The sequence below is a fragment of the Nicotiana attenuata genome, chromosome 2 (genome assembly GCF_001879085.1).
Source record: "Nicotiana attenuata strain UT chromosome 2, NIATTr2, whole genome shotgun sequence".
In the NCBI taxonomy this organism is placed as follows: Eukaryota; Viridiplantae; Streptophyta; class Magnoliopsida; order Solanales; family Solanaceae; genus Nicotiana; species Nicotiana attenuata.
This window is the reverse complement of record NC_031990.1, coordinates 4,416,722-4,437,117: the sequence shown is the minus strand read 5'-3', so window position 1 is coordinate 4,437,117 and position 20,396 is coordinate 4,416,722. Positions and strand designations below refer to the sequence as shown.

The 20,396-nt window shown below is 34.2% G+C and overlaps 2 protein-coding genes across 3 annotated transcripts; one reads left to right on the top strand and one right to left on the bottom strand.

Annotated features, from left to right (window-relative positions):
* On the top strand, positions 1,832 to 10,627 carry LOC109243326. 2 transcript variants are annotated; one of them, XM_019410238.1, is made up of 12 exons: positions 1,832 to 2,569; positions 2,956 to 3,072; positions 3,162 to 3,354; positions 3,519 to 3,685; positions 3,776 to 3,947; positions 5,285 to 5,349; positions 7,076 to 7,157; positions 7,351 to 7,408; positions 7,574 to 7,674; positions 8,814 to 8,897; positions 8,988 to 9,058; positions 10,062 to 10,627. In XM_019410238.1, the coding sequence occupies exons 1-12, from the start codon at positions 2,124 to 2,126 to the stop codon at positions 10,186 to 10,188; spliced, it is 1,683 nt and encodes a 560-aa protein (XP_019265783.1). In that variant the 5' UTR covers positions 1,832 to 2,123; the 3' UTR covers positions 10,189 to 10,627. The 2 variants fall into 2 exon arrangements, with proteins under 2 accessions (XP_019265783.1, XP_019265790.1); XM_019410245.1 differs by having other exon boundaries at positions 1,833 to 2,569; positions 5,288 to 5,349.
* LOC109243317 (BTB/POZ domain-containing protein At3g19850-like) lies at positions 11,066 to 16,552 on the bottom strand. Its single transcript, XM_019410228.1, has 3 exons — positions 16,389 to 16,552; positions 14,987 to 16,105; positions 11,066 to 11,693 (listed from the first exon to the last, which is right to left on the bottom strand). The coding sequence occupies exons 1-3, from the start codon at positions 16,455 to 16,457 to the stop codon at positions 11,241 to 11,243; spliced, it is 1,641 nt and encodes a 546-aa protein (XP_019265773.1). The 5' UTR covers positions 16,458 to 16,552; the 3' UTR covers positions 11,066 to 11,240.

Genomic DNA, 20,396 nt, shown 5'->3' with positions numbered 1-20,396 from the left:
TGAAGGTAGAGATGTTTTCAATAGACCATCGGCTCAATCAAAAACAAAAAAGAAGCAAGCAATAAGCAGTAAACTTGTCAACTTTAGCAATTACTATCAAGACAAGCTACTTTTTTCTGTTTCTCTAAAAATGTTTCTGCTTCTATTTAAAAGTATTTTTTTCCTTCTAAAACCTTCGCCAAATACCTCAACTTTTGAGAAAAAACACTTTTGGCCCAAAAAAGCACTTTTGGGTTAAAAAAAACTTGGCCAAACAGGCTACTTAGTTTTACTTTACTAGATTGCTACTTGCCAACTATCACAAGTATTGAGATTACCACTGTCAAAGTGGTAACTTGTCAACTTTAGCAATTACTATCAAGGATTAAGGAAAAAAGTGAGAAGGGTCAAATTTTCCTTTTACTAATTTTTTGTCTAGCAAATATTAGTAGTTTCGGCCGAATGGCCAATTTTATATTTTGCCCAAAAAAAAAAGTCTCATTTTCTCTTGGTCGTAATAAAACTTCAATTTAAAGATAATCTTAAATCATAATCAAAAGTTTACTTATGATTTATGGTAAGGAAAATTACAAAATAATTTGCTAAAAACATATTAAAGTAATTTTAAGTTCGGAGGAAAAAGGATTCGTTGGACTATTAGAGTGATTTATAGTTAAAATATCATGGTATAGCCAGTTTTCACACTGGTCAATGAAAAATAGCCAGCGTTTATCAAGTCAATGAAAAATAGCCACTATTTTGCTGCAACAGGGACCGGTCCAGTATAATATACGGGAGTTCTGGTGCATTTGTGTACGAACTCCAGCATATTATGATGGACCGATATACTTTGCTAACTCCTGTAAAATTTGCGGGAGACTGGAGCACCAGTACTCCAAACTCCAGTATATTATACTGGACAATTATACTTGCTGGAACTGCCGTAAAATTTGCGGGAGTTCCAGCATAGTTATCCTGGAACTCCCGTAAAATTTACGGGAGTTCAAGCATACTTATGCTGGAACTCCCGTAAAATTTGCGGGCGTATTTTTCCGGATTTTGAACAGTGTTTTCGCTCAGATTTAAAGTGGCTAAATTTCGATGACTTTTGAAACTTGGCTATTTTTCAACGACCAGTGGTAAATCTGGCTATTTTTGAATTTCTCCCTCATTTATAGCAAGTTTAGAGGAAATAACAAAGATTGCGGTGGAGTGGTAAGTAGTCTTTTATTCTTCATAACGAGACGTCTTGGGCTCGTGCTTTATTCTCTGTGGGACTTTTCAGCTGAATCCGGTTTTAGTGGGCGTTTGGACATAAGAATTGTAAAATTTTGAAAAAGTGAAATTTTTTTTAACTGAAAATGATATTTGAAAATTAGAGTTGTGTTTGGACATGAATATAATTTTGGGTTATTTTTAATTTTTTGTGAGTGATCTGAGTGAAAATTTTGAAAAATAACTTTTTTTGAGTTTTTCAAATTTTCGAGAATTCAAAAATTCATCTTTAAGTGAAAAATGAAAATTTTATAGCCAAACACCGATTTCGAAAAAAGTAAAAAAGATTCGAAAATAAAGTGAAAAAGAATTCATGGCCACGGACTCTTAGAGCCCGTTCGGACATAAGAAATTTTTTCCATTTTTATAAAAAAAAAATTCACTTTTTTTCGAAATCAGCATTTGTTCATAAAATTTTCAAAAATATATTTTTCAAAATTTTCACTCAAGTTACTCACAAAACTTCAAAAAAAACCAAAAATTATATTCATATCCAAACACAACTCTATTAAATTTCAAATACCATTTTAATATTTTGGAATTTTACAATTCTTATGTCCAAACGCCCACTTGGTATGCGGGTACCAAATATTAGGCGGAAAAAAGAAAGGAAAAAGAACTCAAAAGAGGAACAGTTTCGTCTTCTTTACCACTGTGAGCGCTTCAACTCCATTTCAAGTTTCTGCAGCCAAAAACCTCCCAAAACCTCTCAAATTTTCCTTTATCAAATCTCAACAATTTCCCATTTCCAGAGTTCTCCAGCTACGAAATTCATCTTTCCAACTACATAAACCCTAATTCAACTCTCTCTCTCTCTCACACACACACACTCTCTCTCTCTCTTCTATACTTACATACGGAAATGATCGATGGTTATGATCATGATGCATCAGCATCAGTCCACTGCACCCTCACCACACCCAATCAATCCCACTCCTCCACCCACTCTTAGATCCCCCAACACTGCTGCTACTCAATTTCCTTCACCTTCACCACTTTCTTTGGGTCGGGACCATGTAATTGGGCCGCCGGTAGAACTTGGACTGCCGCCGTTGGCCCGAGTTAAGCTCTCCGATATTGCACCTTACGATGGAGCTCCGGTTGGGCCATATTTGCGGGCCGTGGAGGCCCTCTCAGGATCGCTTATGCGGCATAACGCGGCCGTGATTGAGCTCGGCAGTGAAGGCACCGCGGTCCTACGGTGTGGGCTGGAGTCAGTCAGGTATTTTTTTAAGACGAGGGCGCTAGCTCAAAATGGTGGGGCCGGCACTGGTAGCAAGAGTGGTCGTGGGGTTTATATATACAGGGCAGGAAGGTAAGGAGTAGAAGCAAATGTGATTTTTATTTATTGTGTTTAAATTATATACCCCGTCAGTACAATGTTGGAAGAATATGATATCGAGGAGAGATCTCCGGTATGAAGCTAAAAATCAATATAGTAATCCATTTTTACTTGCTCGAAACGATAAGAAGTACCTAAAGCCATGGACTGTTAGCTTGCGACACAGTTCAGCAGTTCCCCTATGCTGAACTCAACGATTTAAAGGTTTCTTCTATTTGAATTTGAGTACATTCTTGCTATTTCTAAGACTGTCTAGTTTGATTTTATTAGTCTCAAACTTCTCCTCAAATTTAAGGCTAGATGTTAGAAGCTTTTCCTTATGGGATTAAAGATTTGATAATCAGCTTCTTACATGTTAGGCCTTTAGAAGACATGGACTCTTCTCCCCCATGCATGACTGAAGTTTTTCGCTGCATGGGAAGGGCAGCTCGTGCTTCTTTAAGTGCAATCGCAAGGCACCTTCGTTTGCGCAGCGAGTAAGGAACTTTGTTTAGGCTTTATCATATCATTCAAATCCTCTTTATGTCTAAAATGCGATTCTGACCAAATACGTCGTGCTCTGCAGTGTTTTCGATCACTTGCTTGATGATAATCCGTTGCCCATTAATGAGGCCTCTTCGTCCATTCTTGTTGCAACCTTCTCCAGTACCACCTCTCAAAATGGGAAGGGAGCTATTGGTGGAGGGAAGCAAGTCGCAAATGGTGAAGTAGAGAAGGGGCTGTTGACACTAATTTCATCTGATGCTTCTGGTCTTCAGGTATTCCTGTTAATTCCAGATCTTTAGTTTGAGTTTTGGATTGTGCATAACTTCCAACTAATACATTATAACTTCTTTTCTGACTCCTCGTTACAAAAACACTTCTTTTCTGGATTCTCTGTGCCATCAATCATTTTCCTTGTTTGTTTCTTCTTTATCCCTAGGTTTGTGATCCCAATGGTCGTTGGTATCTAGCAGATAGTGGCTTGAGTCCTGGGGATTTACTATTGCTTACTGGTAAGGCTCTCAGCCATGCTACCGCCGGCCTTCGTCCTGCAGCCGTATACAGGGGTGCAGCTGATAACTATGTGGGCACTGCTTGTGGTGGAAGGTAGTGACATTGGTTGTAGAGATTTTAAATTGTTGCTAGGGGAATTTTCTGTTTTACTCAATTACTGAGCTGTACAGCTACATCTTGTAGGACATCACTGGCGTTTAGGCTTATACCTCAGAGCAATGCGATACTGGATTGTTCTCCGATTGCAGCTGCTGGTCATGTTATTCCTCAGAGCTACGTGCCAATTTCTGTAAGCCAGTTTATGGATGACCTTTCTGCCGAGGAAGACATGCTTAGCAATATTGATAATGCTTATGTAAGTAGTATTTCCTTACATATGATCAAATTGTTTTTCTTGAAGTTAATGGCACAGCAAAAAGCCTTTTTTCTGCTAAGTTTTAATGCTGTGGGGTCTGTTTTGGTTTTGTGCTGAGTAAATTTCAATTTAGATGGACTTGAAGTAAGCTATGGATTTACATCCACATGAAGCTTTAAATGTAAAAAAAATCAATATAGATGCGAGTGCCTCAATATCAAAATCTCTTCCTTTTTTTCTTATCAACTTTTTTTCCCGATCAGTGCACAAAAATATCTCATTAAAATGGCAAAAGCCAGCAATAAGATGGTGTTGGTCAGTGCAAAACACCCTTAAACAATCATTTTTCTCCCTGTAATTGACTACTGACATCAGTGAAACTATGTTCATCGTCTGCATCTATTAATTTACACCAGCAGAGAGCTAGAACATTGTGGGACTTTTTCAGCAACTGTAAGTGTGGCTTTCCTTTGAAAGCACCTCTGGTTCATTCTCTCCCTAGCACCAAGCATACCACAAGAATGATAATCCACTGCTCTTTCATCCCATTCATGATGTTGTAACCAGTCCATCCTCAAAAAGTTTCTTTTACAGTGCTAGGCGACTCAGTACATCCCAAAGAAGTTTAAAAACAGTTGTCTTCAACAGCTTCATTGCACATGAGCATCTAGTGTTAAGGATGCCTCATGTGTAGTCACTCAGCAAAAACATGACACTTTCTAGGGGGCTTTTGTCTCGCAAGTCACTTTTTTCTCTTTCAACGTCTCTCTCCTTTTGCATGCTGGGCATGGGACACTTCTCTCATGCTACATTATGTAGCTTTATTTGGACGAATATTCTTCCTTGGATAATAATCGGACGAAAAATTGAAATATATTTTGTGATGGGTATAATCACTGGAAGATTGGAAGTCTTTGTTTGCTGATCAATTCCACATGAACTGGAGGATGAATATCTTCATTTGAGTTCAGCATGAAGAGACATCTCATTCTAGGAGAAGAGAAGACATCTCATTCGAGGTCAAGAGAAACATGTGGCTCGAGACAATCTTAAAAAAGGAAATATCAATTTATAAATTCTAAATTTGTCTATTTCTTTACATACTAGGCCTGGGATAACCTTCTCTTTTGATATGGATGAAGCTTCAGTTGGATATACTCTTCCGTACATAACATGTGTTTAATTGCATAAAAAAGTGAATTTTTTTCCTTGTGATGCAAATAAAAGCAGTTGATGTTAGATATTCTTTACGGTCATTGCATACCACATGAATTGGACAATGGATATCTTGATCTGCATACAACATAAGAAGACATCTCATTCTTTGTCTGGATCAGCAGGTCACTCGAGACAATCTAAATAAGGAACCATCACTCAGAAGTGTTCTTTCGGATCCTTTATCGTAAGTTTTATTTTGTCTTGTGGACTTTTCCCCTTCTTTACTGGTTAGATATAGCAGCATATTTACTGTTTGAGTAAATAAAAAATCTTATACTTGCTCAGTCTCAAATTTTTAACATAGTAAATGGACATCCTTTACTTCCACTTATAGCAAGAAGTTCAACAAACACTTCTCTAGTCTACTAAAGTTTCCTAGTTTGACTAAAGGTTAAACAGAAGTTTTCAAGTTTATATTTCTTCAAAAATATGCAAAAAAATAACGCTAGACAACATTATCAAAAAAATAAAAAGGAAGAAAATAATGCTAGATAACTGTTTTTGTTTTTTATGTGATAAAGTCATTTTAGTAATAAACAGTACCAGGAGGGTACTGTAGATAGTACAATATCAGGACTTGTTCTCCACTAAAAAATAGAGTCTAACAAGTCCATAATCTTTGTCATGCTAATTACAAAGTCTCCCTTGTCAAATTTTGTGAACATCTATATTTTACAAAAGAAATATATGGAAGACAATTCCTCCATGCATCATATGGACAGTCTGGCTAGAGAGGGATAGGGGATGTTTAAAGGAAAAAAATGCTAGACATCTGTAAACCTAACAGAGACATAACATTACCGCGTAGATGCCTTATACTTGCAAACAGAACCACTAAGATGGTCTAAAGAGTTGGAATGCCCTCTATAAATGGTATTCTTATAACAAAAGCAATTTGGTTACAGGAGCTATGAGCTATTGAACAAACATGCACGACTCTATGGAACTGAGCTAGTTCAATAGAAAAGTGTTTTATGCTTGAAATATTTACAGATACCTTTATTACTCTAGATCATGTGGAGTTAATAAAGAGGTATAACAAAGTCCAACTTACTTGCAGCTCACACCCCATTACCCCCAAGAACGGAAAAACAGTAAGCAGATAAGTGAAAACCTCTACCACCATTTGTTGAGCTGTTGTGAGTTCCTTCTGCCATCTGAAAATAGAGGGATATTAAGTAAAGCAAAATGATGCTTTTGGCAAAATTTAAGAAACAATTGAAAGCCGCATCTTCAATTGTGAAGCTTTATTTTTAAAACATGTATATTGCTAGAGCTATTACATGTTGCAGAATGTGCAGAACTGAGGGTTACAGGCTACAAATATCTCATACTAGTTGTGAGATGTTGCAAAAAGCCTTCAGATGATCTTAGTGCTATTTTCGCAAATTTTTAGTGGCTTCACTCATGATGAGGCCCTGAGGAACTCGATCATATATGTCAATTCCTGTATCCCCAAATTTCACATATTTGATTCTCATTGTTGCACACCACATTTGTTATACTGAGACTTAACCTGAATAAGGACAAGAAGTAGATAAATAATTTGGAACATGAATCTGTGTTTTCCCATGGAAAGGTAGGAGTATCTTGTTCTCTAGAAAAGCTACATTACCTACTCTTCTTTGGCTCTTAAACTAGTTAACTAGTGCATGACCACTGTGTGCTGCGGTTAGACTAAGCATGTTACTATAAACTTCTCCAATCAATTTTTGATCTAGAAAGTTTGTAGGCCTCATTAATTGAACTTGATAGTTGTAGTCTCTTGTTTGTTTTTTTTCACCAGCTTTTATCTGTCTTCTTCTCGCTCTGTTCATTATCTATATTAACATATGAATGTTTAATTTGAATATTGTTTATTTCATCTGCCAAATATAATAACTTCGTCGTTACAATGTGAAACATTGCAGTGGCGCATTCCTTGAAGATGCTATGTTTGTTTCATGTGGACATTCCTTTGGTGGTCTAATGCTGAAAAGGGTTATTGATATGGTAGGAGTTGGCATGATTTTTGTCTTCGTTTCTAGCTAGCCATTTTTCTGTTCTCCTTAGAAGGTGGAGATTATGAAATGGCATAATTGCTTCATTACAAAGCCACTCTTGCTTGAAATCATTTTCCTTTTTGGTTTCATGCTGCTGTCTTCACTTGCTTGGGTGAATGATCACATTCATCTCTTCATGGCAGGCAAGATGTACCCTCTGCAATGCGGAAATTGAGCGTGGTTCGTTAATTCCCAACCTTGGTGAGCTCATGTTCATTTATTACCCGCTATCTTTTTCCCTTCAGGCTTGTTATTTTAATTTGTATTTTCTTATGCACTCTACCATTCTGGAAACTCTTATTAAATTTTTGATGATTATTCTTATTGATTATGCAATCTGATTTACAATATGGATTTCATCTTTAGTACTAAGAGCTGCGGCTGCGGCGGTGAAGCATGAGGATGATCGAAGACTCTTCCACAATGCAGCTCTTAGAAAGCGCCGAAAAGAAGTGGGAGACAATAGGGTAAGCTTTGATCTTCCCATTTTGCTGCAGCTTTTTCCATCCAAACTGCTAATTAGAACTCATTGTCTTCAGCTTTTTGGTAAAAGGAACTATCTTAATCTGGTTTTATTCAATGACATCACAACTAATATATCCTAGTCGATTTTTGGATAATTTTCCGTCTCAAGTGCACGCAAGATTATGTATTTTGAAATCACCAAGCGAAAATGATGATGTAGAATATGTACCTGGAAAATAGTATAATTCACGTTCCTCTATATGTACTTTTCTCATCTATATCTTTTTCTTTTAATGGTAAAGTCAAAACTTTGTTGAAGGACTTTTCATAAAAAAGAAAAGAAAAGAAAAGAAAAGAAAAGAAAGAAACTTAGTTGAAGGACTTAATTTTGGTAGATTTTGACAGATTTCATAGGTGATATTGAAAAAGCAAGTCTAATGCAGTTTTTGCAATCCTTTTCTGGCATAGAAAAAAGCTTGGAATTAATGGTATTGATCTTCATCCATATTTATATGCTGTTCTAGATTAGGTAATAAGGGAAACCACAGAAGACACACAATTAGTTGAATAATCTGCTGAACTACTAGGACACTGTTGCTCACGAATCTGTTTTTCTAGGTTAGACACCAGTCCTACTATATCTGTTGCTTTTACCTATTATAATATTCTTCGACAATTGACTTCTTCATAAGAGATGTCATGTACCTAACTTAAGGATAGGTCGTTCTCGTATTCTTGGGAGGTTCCTTGAGTAGCGTTCCCCTTTGTTGGGGAAGGGGGATGCTTTTCCCCAGTTAAGCTAGTGCTGGAATGGTTAGGAATCTGAAACACCGGCACAACACTGCCCATATCCTCGGAGCTCCCCCTTAGGGAGGTGGATTGAAAGTATTATTGAATCTCTGATAATTAATGATCCTGTGAGGTTGGAAATTTGTCATTTGAATTGCTATCTATCATCTCTGTGTAACATATAGTTAGATAAAATCACATTTCACATTAGCAAGCTGAACTTAATGCATTGGAGTACCGCACGGAGATGTCTCAGGCAAATCTCAAATTTCTTGCTTCATTTACCTATAAATGTTTCACATTTGAATTTCTTAATGATTCGTAGAAATCCTCACTACTTCAAACCTTCCAGGAAAATGGAGAGGTTCCTTCTGAAAATGGACCCCATAAAGGTGTTCAGTATCCATACTCGGTGAATGAGAAAGTTGTTATAAGGGTGAGATATTTGTGAGACTGCATTTTAAATTTTCAAAGCTATAGGAAAGAATTCACCGAATTACAGCGATGAGAATGCTAAACTGTGCAGGGAAATAGGAGGACACCAGATAAATTTGTTGGAAAGGAAGCTGTAATCACGTCACAGTGTCTTAATGGCTGGTTAGCTACCGGAGCATTTCCTTAATATTTTGCGTACCTACTGCAGTTTGAATGTCAATTTAGATCATTACAGTTGTTGCATGGAATATCCAGTGCGGTGTTTTAGCTTAAATTACTGAAATCTAAGTGATACTGCTGCAAGAGCCATCCATTTAGAGGAAGTAACCAATTTGACAGCTCAAAACTTAAGCTATTATTGGGTCTGCAAGGAAGTCCCAATTGTAGTTTATGGTGTCTTGCATTAGAATAAATATGATAGACATTATGGATATTATTTTGCTAGTTGTAATCTGTGAATCATTGTAAGTCTATCAAGGACTCAAGGTCCATGTTTGTTTCATAGTTAACCACTTAAGTTTACAGACATATCCTGTCATTCAATTTTGTCCGATTCACATATCTATAATAAAATAAGAAATAGATATACCTTATTACAGGAAAAGTGTGTATTGGTATGTCAAATTGAAATATTCAAGTAACAATTATCATCTAAAATTTTCAATAAAATCAAGTTTTTAGGAGCTTTTAGTCCAATGTGACAAAATGAATCTTTCTTCATGAAAGCATGTGTGTTATCTGAAGACTTCTCGACCTCTCAGTCTGTTCTATATCTATCAAGTAATTGAGATAAAAGCGATTAGCTTGTCATGTTGTTGCATTATATTGAAAAAATGATGTTGCATTTTATTGAGAAGTCGTATTTCAGTTGCTAGTGATGGTGTAGTTCTTGCAAATTCTCTCATTTCTTTGCTGTCATAAGAGATTAATACATTAAAGCATTTCAGTTGCTAGTGATATTTAGTTCCTGCAAATTTTCTCATTCCTCTAGTGTCATAAGAGATTAATACCATTTCCCTTGCAGTATGTTTTAAACAACTGTTTTGTTCCTTGGCTGGTTTGCTGGATATCTGCGACAATAATACTTTTAGACAGATGCATTGGTCATGCTTCAAAAGTTCTCCTTGTTTAGGGATCCCTAAAATGATCTTCTCAATTCCTGCAGGTATTTGCTTAAGATTATTGACAGTGGAGAAAATGTCCGGTTGCAGTACCGGTCTCTGCGTAAGATCGGTCCTTCCCAGGAAGCAGATGAGAGATGCCAGTCACAGACAGTTCAGAACAGTAGCTGATAGATGATCACGACCAATTTCCATGTGGATTATACTGTAGGAGCGAGCCCCTCTGTACTCTGCTCAAGTTTAAAGATGCCTCATTTTTTTATCCTGTAACCTAATTACCGGTACATGTTTGTGCTGTGAGAGAGAGAGAGAGAGAGAGAGAGAGAGAGGTTCATAGTTTGACAAAATCCTTAATAGTTGCTGGTATAAGATTGTAAAAGAAAGACCCCACCCTAGAAAGAGATCATCTTGAGGATAACAAGGTGGCTCCGATACCCTGTAGTGCAGTGCCGCTTATTTTCCACATGTATAGCCAAATATTCATTTTTGTTAAATCTCTCTGTATGATAGGGCTATACAGGGGATGCCCTGTCATATTTTTCAGTGCTCCTCTATGTTTCATTCATCATTGGTTCACTGTGCAGATAAAATGTTAGCTTCCTTTCCTGTACCCTATTGTTGCTGTTGTATTCATCACTGATCACTTGCTGGTAAATATCTGACCCTTGTTAGATTCAGAATTTAGTTACATTTTAAATAAATTGCAGAGCCAGATTTAGTGGGAGCAATGATCCAGTTTTTAAATGTTAATTTGGTAGGAAATGGATTCATTCCTTTTCGAAAGAGACCAAATTCAACTGAGTTTTCTGCAAACTTTAATCCAGATTTTAGTTGGTCTTAGAGAGGAGCTTTTAATTTCCAATATTGTAGCATTTGCTATATTAATGAGTTTGTTAACGAATTGTCTAGCAAAATCTTGATCAATTCACCAAATAGATGCAATTTTCTGAATGTTGTCAAGTAGACTGTCAGCCTTGCATATGATACATCGTCATTTATCAAGCTTTTTTAATGGAAACAGGGTGAAAATAATTCTAAGGAGGAAGAATTTAAGCCATGAAACACTTCTTCAAAGTGAGAACCTTTACATTGGCAAGGACAACTTTACAGGCAAAAAATCTAGGAAGAAATTAATACTTAATTCTGTTACAGTAGAAAACTAGGAAAGGATGAATTCCACTTGTGAATTATCAACATATGCTTTTTTTTGCTTTGTTTTTTTCTCAGAAGTCCTGACTTCTACAAAGCCTAGGCAAAGCTCTAGTATGAGCAGGAGGAATAATTGCCCCAGTTTTCACCATTTTAGACATTTGGCCTTTCATATCTTTGCATATTTTTTCCAACTCCACTACTCTCCACTGCATCTTTTGCAAGTTTAGCCTCATATATTCATGTTCCTCTTCTTGCAAGCTATGTTGATCACTTGAACTAGAACTGTCACTCTTGTTTTTCTTGTACAAAACCATTTGGCTATTGCTGACTTTTGTTTCCTTTACAAAGTTGTTGTCTGTTGTTGGGATACTTGAAGAATTCTGAGAAGCAAGTGCTTGGACAGCAATTCTTGGTGAAATTCTTGGATTTTCTGCTAAGTCTTTGCATGCTTCAAGGCTTAGTTTCTCATAGTTGAGACATCTGCATAGTCTTGATCTTTCCTCTAATGAAAGGGTTGGATGAGACTGCAATCAAATTTAAACCATATAATGTGCCATCTTAGATGCAAGAAACATAATATATAAGGCAAAATGAAAAGAAGAACGATAGCAGAAACACTATTCTTTCTGTTTTATTTTATATGACGCTCTTTCCTTTTTAAAGGGGAGTCTTGGAACAGTAAAGTTTTCTCCGTGGGACCTATAGGTCATGGCTTCGAGCCGTGGAAGCAGCCATTAATGCTTGCATTAGGTTAGGTTGTCTACATCACACCACTTGGAGTGCGATCCTTCCCCGGACCCTACGTGAATGCGGAATGCCTTGTGCACCAGGCTGCTCATTTTCTTTCTTTCCCTTTTGATTTATTTTACAAAGAATGACACTCTTCTATATTTGAAAATCCTTAAAGTTTAAATTTCACATTTTATCTTTAGTGACATGCTCTCACAGTTAAGGATCACAAATTCTAATAGTGTATGTGTCAGAAATCTTTCTTTTTTAAAACTCTATACTCAATCAAAACACTACTCCCTCCGGTCCAAAATAAGTGATTTTTTAGCTGTTTTCACGCAGATTAATTTAACATTAATTAGCAATGAAATTGACCATATTAACCTTTACTATCTCTTCACATAAATACTCCTAACACATACTCCAACACTATTTACTCCAAAGGCAATGTAGGAAAAAAATGATTAATTCATTCTTGAAATCTGAAAAAATCACTTATTTTGGACGACAAAAAAAGGCCAAAAAATGACTTATTTTGGACCGGAGGGAGTACAATACAAAATGAAATGGGAGGAGTACATAATTAACAAATGGCACCTTAATCATGTTAGGGGGGAGGAAATTTCTTTAGAATGAAAGAGTTATTTATAGAAAGGATTCAGCACATAAAAGGACATAGGCAATAAGAAATAGAAAGAACACAATGACAAAGTAAAATCAATTATAACTACCTAAAACAGTTTCTAGTACAAATCTTACAATGACTTAACTCAAGACTGTCCATGAAAGATGCTGCAGCAACTATTTTGAGGGTCCCATGCAGATCACTGATTGGTTTACATAAAAGTTCTCATGAATTAATGAATTCACAAGTTCCCATGACAAACTTTTATTATTACCCTACTACTTTTCCTTTTAAGTCCAAAATTCATATGCCATGCGAAATTCAAATGCTTTACATTTGAGTCTTCTCATGAATGCTAAGGGGTAATTTGGTAGCGTGTATACGAATAGTGCTGAATAAGGTGTATTAGTAATGTAGGAATTAGTAATATATGAGTTAGTAGTTTAAGTATTAGTTATGCCGAGATTATTTGTTATCCAGTATTTGATATGGTGTATTAAAAATTAATATGCATTACACGATATTAAAGAAAATTAGTTGTTTACAAAAATGCCCTCCATATTCTTTAGCTTTAAGGGATTTTAAGGATAATTTTATCTTTAACCATGCTAATCCATGCATTAATAGCCTTGGTATTGTTAATACCATGGTTTGCTATATATTAGTTATATATAGGATAATACCAAATAGGTTGTATAACTAATACTTGCATTAGTACAAACAAAGGATTAGCAATAACAAAAGCTAAATGCATGCATTATTTTCTCTAAAGCATCCTACCAAATGACCCCTTATAATCTTACACAGATGACTTAGGGCTTGTTTGGTACGAGGGATAAGGGATAAATAATCCTAGGATTAAATTTGAGATGAGTTTATCCCAGGTTTGGTTGGGATAATATCGCGGTATAACTAATCCTAGGATTAGTTATCCCGGAATGAAAGTGTTATTTTTGTTCCTATGAGAAGGTGAGACAACAATCCCGGAATAATAGATTAATTATCCCGGAATTTGTAGTGTTATTTTTATCCCTATGAGAGGATGAGATAACTAGTTCCGGAATAATTAATCATGGGATAACTCGTTCCCAACCAAACAACTCAAAAAATGAATTATGAGGTATTTCTCTCATATGCTAAAAGCCTTGTACCTTCCAACAAAGAAAAAAACATAAAAAGAAAATAGAGGTATATTTTGCATAGTATTCATATCATGAAAACTATGTTAAATCTGCAGTTCACAGTAAGGCAATAACAGATAAATCCATAAGTATGATTAGAAGGCCCCACTGCATGTTATGCATATCAGTATATCACCATAGTAAAATGTACTACTCATTTAGCTAAAACTAAAATTGTACTAGAGCATATTTATCTGTTGAAAAAAATGAAAAATAAAACTTGCATTTATTACAAGTGGTGCAACTAGTAAGTGAAACTTTCTGCACACTTGTGGGGTTTTCCCAAAAAGATTCAAAAAATTTCCACAAAAAGACACACTTTTCACCATAACAAAAAATGCAAAAGTGAAAAGTATTGCCTTATTGGGAAGACATCTTCTTGTCTTATCCCATATCTTTAGCTTTTTGTCCAAACCTTAAAAACTTTTTATCTTAGAGGCATCTTAAACTACTATTGACCAGTGAATCAGTAGCAGTTATTATTTCATGGATAAGAAGGGGGAAAAAAGAAAGACAAGGTAGTCCGGTATACTAAGTTCCCGCTATGTGCGAGAAACGGGAAAAAGCCGGATTACAAGGGTTTATTGTACGCAGTCTTATCCTTCATTTCTGCAAGAAATTGTTTTCACAGCTCGAACCCGTGACCTCCCTCCATCCCATTTTATGTGGCGATGTTTGATTTAGAATCGAGTTCAAGAAAAAAATGAAGACTTTTGAAACTTGAAGTATAAAACAAACAATAGATATTTGGGGTGTAAATTGTTTTTAAATTAGGAAAGAGGGCTTTTTTTTTTTTGTAACGTACTCCCTCTATCTTAAATTATCTGTCGTAATTTTTAAAAATAATTGTCTCAAATTATTTATTATTTTGGAAGTTCAAGACAAAATAAATTATATTTTTTTTATTTTACCCTAAATTATAATTGTTCTTGAAAAAAGAGATAGCACATAAATAGAATAAATATTTAATAAAGGGAGATCATAACTTAAGATATGAATAAGGGTAAATAGTCTAAAATTCCTTCTAATTAATGTTTCTTAAGGACGTATAAAAAAGAAACACGACGTATAATTTCAGATGGAAGGAGTACTAATAAAGAAAGAGATTCATCCTTAACCAGAGGTCTCGGGTTCGAACTCCTAGGTTTTAATGTGGGACTTCTCGGCGCGAATCCGGATTTAGTCCGGTCTTAATGCAGATACCGGACATCAAGTGGGAACCAAAAAAATAAAAATAAAGATAAAGTATCACATAAATTGAGACGGAAGGAATAATAATTACCTCAAGATAGATATCAATGGCTCTGTAAACCCCATCAAAACAATCCCTTGCATAATCTGGTAAACTCTCTGCTATGCCAAGAAACTTTGATATTTTAAGACTTTGGTCTGGAGCAATTTCTCTCAAATACTTATCTATCAATCTTCCAACTTTTTTCAACTTTTGTATAGAAACTTTATCATTAATATGAACAAAAACTTTAATCAATCTCAACACAAGATTCACATCATAAACACCTCCATTATGTCCACAAACAAGAATATCATCTAGTGTAGCTTGATCAAGATTCCCACCTATCAATTTCTCCAAATTACCTCTGCATTCTTTACTAATCCCAAATCCACAAACAATTCTTAATACCCAAAAAAGATTTCTACAAGAAAATGCTGTTTTCCCCATCAAAATCACACCTTTAACTGCTGTATCAGCTAAGCCACTGTACTCAATTCTTGAAATCAGATTCTGACTTTTGCAATATTGGGCTGATGTTTTTAAGTAATAAAGCAAAAATCTTGTGAGAAGTAAACTATTATTTTCACTTCCAAATGCTCCTAAAGTCCTCAAAAAATGCTCAATTATTTTTGGGGATAAAATGGTCATTTCCTCAAACCACCAAACTTTGTTTGTTGATATTGAACTTGACTTCATTTGTTCAGAAGATGATGAAGAAGAGGAAGCTGATGAAGTTGATAAACCAAAAAGATTATTAATATCTGAATTCTGAGCAATCTTGGCTAGAAGTGAAGTCATTAGTTTCTGAATTAAACCACAAGAATCTGCATAATTCAAGAAAGATTCACAGCTCTTAAGTGATGTTATTATATCATGCCATGACCAATAAAATAACCCTTCAAAAAAGTTTTCTGTTTGATGTAACAGATTGAAAGTTGATAACTTTTCTGTCATTTCAAGAAAATTTGCACAGCAGTGGAGTAAGCACACATTTGAGACAGTGATTTTAATGTTTCCATTGTTGTAACAGAACCTTGAAACCAATTCAAAACCTTCTTCTCCACCTGGAAAATCAAGAATCTCTATTCCTGAATTCTTTATCTGTGTTTTCTTCTTTTCTTGTTTGATTATTTTCTTCAACTTTCCAGAGAATCTTGAAATGACTTTCTGCAGAAAAAAAAAAAAAATTGTTTAGTAAATTAGTTAATTCAGGGGCGAAACTATACGTGGGCAAGAATGATCAACTGAACACCTTTCGCCAAAAAATTATATCGTATACCGAGTAAAATGTACTTATTATTGATAAAAAATAGATTTTGAATATCCTTGCACGACCCACTAGTAAATGATGTTTAAAATTGCAACGTCCTTATTGAATTTCTTGACTTCGCTGCAGATTGGTTGGTTGAGAGAATGAAAAATGGAGAGTTAAAAGATTGGTTGTTTTTACCTGGTGGAGAAAGAATGTGTGTTGACCATTTACATGGATTTGCAGATCACAGAGAGCTTGTAGTGGCATGGCTAATTTTGCACTGAATGAAACTAAGACAAGTGAAAGAAAAAAGAACAGTACTTTGAGTTTAGTAATTGAAAGATACAAATAGCCTCTCACAAGCTATTGGTTACATGTGAAGGAATTTATATACGCTATAGGAGTATATATTAACGGCATAAAAAATCTTTACGCTATCGGAACGAAGGCGGATCCAAGATTTAAATATTGTGGGTTCAATTTTTAGGATCCTTGTATTGAACTTATATTTATAAATTTATGAGTTCAAATGAACCTGGTACTATCACCGGAGGCGGACCCGCGATTCGACCGCCTCTGACTATATCATTATATTGCGCATTGTAATTATCAGATGAAGCACGTCATTACTTTTTCTAGAGATAATTTTATTCATGGTCATTGAACTTTTGTGTTTGTTACCCAAAAGCCACTTTTCTTTTTTTTTGTTACGTAAAAATATTCAACTTTGTGTTCATTACACAAAAGTCACTTTTGTTACACAAAAATCACTTTACTTTGCTCTAGTTATCACAAAAGTCACATTTTTACTTGAAAAGTCTATTATACCCTTGATATTATATAAACCTTCATATTTATAATACCTCCTATATTATATACTATATATATATTTTTACCAATTTATTTTATTTATAAATAAAATAACTGAATATTATTTTATTTATTATTTTTATAATATATTCATATATTTAGTTTTTTCTATCTTTAATTTTCAAGATATATTACTAGCGTTATAAAATAACTTTTTTTTCAGCAATTCTTTTTTTTTTTTTGAATTTAATTGACCGACCAAAGTTGGTCGGTAATTTCCGACCAGCTTTGGTCAGTATGCCCTTCTGACCTTCAAAATACCGACCATACGTTAATGGCCGCATTTTTGGACGGTTAGTGGCCATTACCAACCAATTTTGGTCAATTTTTTTGGACGATTTTTCCCAAATTTCTAGTAGTACAATTTTCCAAATAACCAATTGCCCAGGTAAATTCCCAAGAAAATATCCCCAGCTAAATTCGCATGTAGAGTTACCTAGGGATTTTCCTTCAGATTAACATATGATTTTTTCCTCAGTTTTTTTTTTGTTTGACTGCGATTTTTTCACGAAAATGTACTTGCCGATTTATTTCTCTACTAATATATAAAAGTTACTGACAAATTAAATAACGCTACTAATATATTTTGAAAATTAACGTTAAGGAAAAATTAAATATGAGAATATATTATAAAAATAATAAATAAAATAATATTAAGTTATTTTATTTATAAATAAAATACATAGTTAATAATATATTATATAATATATAATATAGAAGGTATTAAATAAATATGAAGGTTTATATAATATCAAGGGCATAATAGACTTTTCAAGTAAAAATGTGACTTTTGTGATAACTAGAGCAAAGTAAAATGATTTTTGTGTAACAAAAGAAAGAAAAGTGACTTTTGTGTAATGAACACAAAGTTGAATGATTTTTACGTAACAAAAATAAAGAAAAGTGACTTTTGCGCAACAAACACAAAAGTTCAATGACCATGGATTAAATTAACTCCTTTTTTTATGTTACAGATTATTTATTTTTAGGTGATTTAAATTTTAATAATGTAATTTTTTTTTTTACAGTTGTGTATAAGTTTAACTATATATTCGCATACAATCAGATGCGGACTTACCCTTAGGGTAGGTGGCTAATTTTAGGAAACATATATGTATATATGTTTGAAATATCAAGTATATATTTTGATTAGCACCCTAAAATTTAAAGTTTAGGTTGTTGTATTGGTCGATTTGGAGGGGGGAGGGCACAATTTGACTTTTGGTGCGCTGCCTGGGTACGACTCCTATTTCAGAATCTGTTCAAATTTTTGTTCGATACTTTAAATCCGGAATCCGTCTCTACTGATACAATCATTGCCCTTTTGGTAGTATGTGGATGTTTGGGGGTTGGGGTGGTATAGGGGAGCAGTTCAAAGCATAAAGATAAAAGGAGGCTACGTGTTGTATGATTCTTAGCAACATCGATAAATTGATTCTACTGTCCCTACAATTTTTTTTTTTTTTTTTGGTCCTATTTAATTATTTATATGTATGTGGATTTTTGACGCATAAATAATTAAGGTATTTTTGTCCCTCTGTCTGTGTGTGAATACAAATGAAAAGGGCACTATAGCTAATCATGTGAATTTTGCTACTAGTTTGCTATTACTATAATTTATATCAATTAGTTGGGAATATATTTTAGCTACGTTTGTACGTTTATTATATTTTCTAATGATTTTTTAGTCCTATCAAAGATTTAATTGTATGCAAGCCACGATGGTTGAAAATATAGAAAATTTCAAGTATTTTTTTTTTTTTTTTAAATAATATCAATGAGATGAGCTTAAATAGAGCGACACAATCAATAAAGGTTCATTTAACCGATATTCGCTCGCTTGAAATTGAAGCATAATTTTGGGATCAGTGGAATGTTAAAGTTGACAAAAAGGGAAAAGAATTTGAGTCTCTTACCCTAAAACACACATCAAGAAAAATACATTAATTTATCCTAGAAATATTTCCAAGATTAGATTGAATTTAGTCTATGTTTTCTAGTTATATAACTATGTTTGATTCATTAACAATTTTGAAACATGCAAAAAAGTTAAAAGATGTTAGCTTTTCAAAAATTTCCTTATTTTGTCTATTGTAGTTGGGTAAAGTAAAAAACTATAGTTCAAAATTCTACTGTCAGTTTATAATTCCAAAATATTAGGCCGTTACCTATTTGGTTCTTTTTATGTCAATATAAATCCCCTCCACATTAAAATATGTAATCTCAATCTTTGCTCTAATTTTTCGTTTCTTTTAATTTTCTGTTCAAATTATAAAGTTAAAATAATTCTTGAAACCCATCATTGTTAGATAATACAAGGTCAACAGGGAACGTTTAGGTATGAGTTCGGATAAACTCAATAATGTTTGCTTAAAGTCTCAGACCCTGTATTTATATTAAATAGAAGTAAATATTTAATTACGAACTCAATAATTAAGACGAGTTATAATTTTGATGTTAACTTTAGAATCCATAATTACAAATGAAGACATGGACTGTGTTTGGCCAGAAACAAAAGATGTGACAATTTGTACTAATTTTACGTGCATGAAAATGCTATGTTGTTGACAAGCCAAGAGTTTTAATTATAACAGCTAAGATTCTTTTAGGTCCACAAATCCAACGATATAGATTTTTGGAGAGAAATGGGAAGATATTGTATTGAATGATCAATGATAAAAGTATTTATCTTAGGTGTACTATTTTTAAACAATATTTCTCAAATACCTTTCACATATTTGTACTTATAAAAAATTTGACCGATTACCTTTTCTATAAATTTTAAATATGTAAATTTAATTAAAAACGTTAAGGAATTAATGTCTGAAGTCGTGGCGGAAATAAGATGTTTTCGCGTTCGTGCACCGAGGGGGGGTAGGGGGGGGGGGGTTAAGAAAATGTTTTTTGGTTACTTAGCTGATCTTCGATAATGTGCTTTGGGTGCTATAACTAATTTGGATTCGCATCGTCACTTCTTCAGCCAAAAACGATATACGCACCTAAACTATGAGTAAGCTGCACGAAAAATTGCTCTTTTTTTGATTTCGAAACAACTTAGACGATAAGGCTTACTAAAAAGAAAAAGGGTTTCCTATCAAAATTATTGTTATTCATAAGGTTTACGTCCAAAACCTCTAATTAAGAAGGAGAGATATTATCTATAACATTAGGAAATGTAAGCACAAAAAGAAAGAAATTAAAAAAAGCATTTGGTACAAAGAATATATGAAGAATAGGTGGAGAATTTGTTTAATGTAGGGGCCAAACTCTGGAAGTCAAAAGAAAGGCTATAGCTATCAAATAATTAAAATGGAGAATTTTATTGTCTTTTTGGTT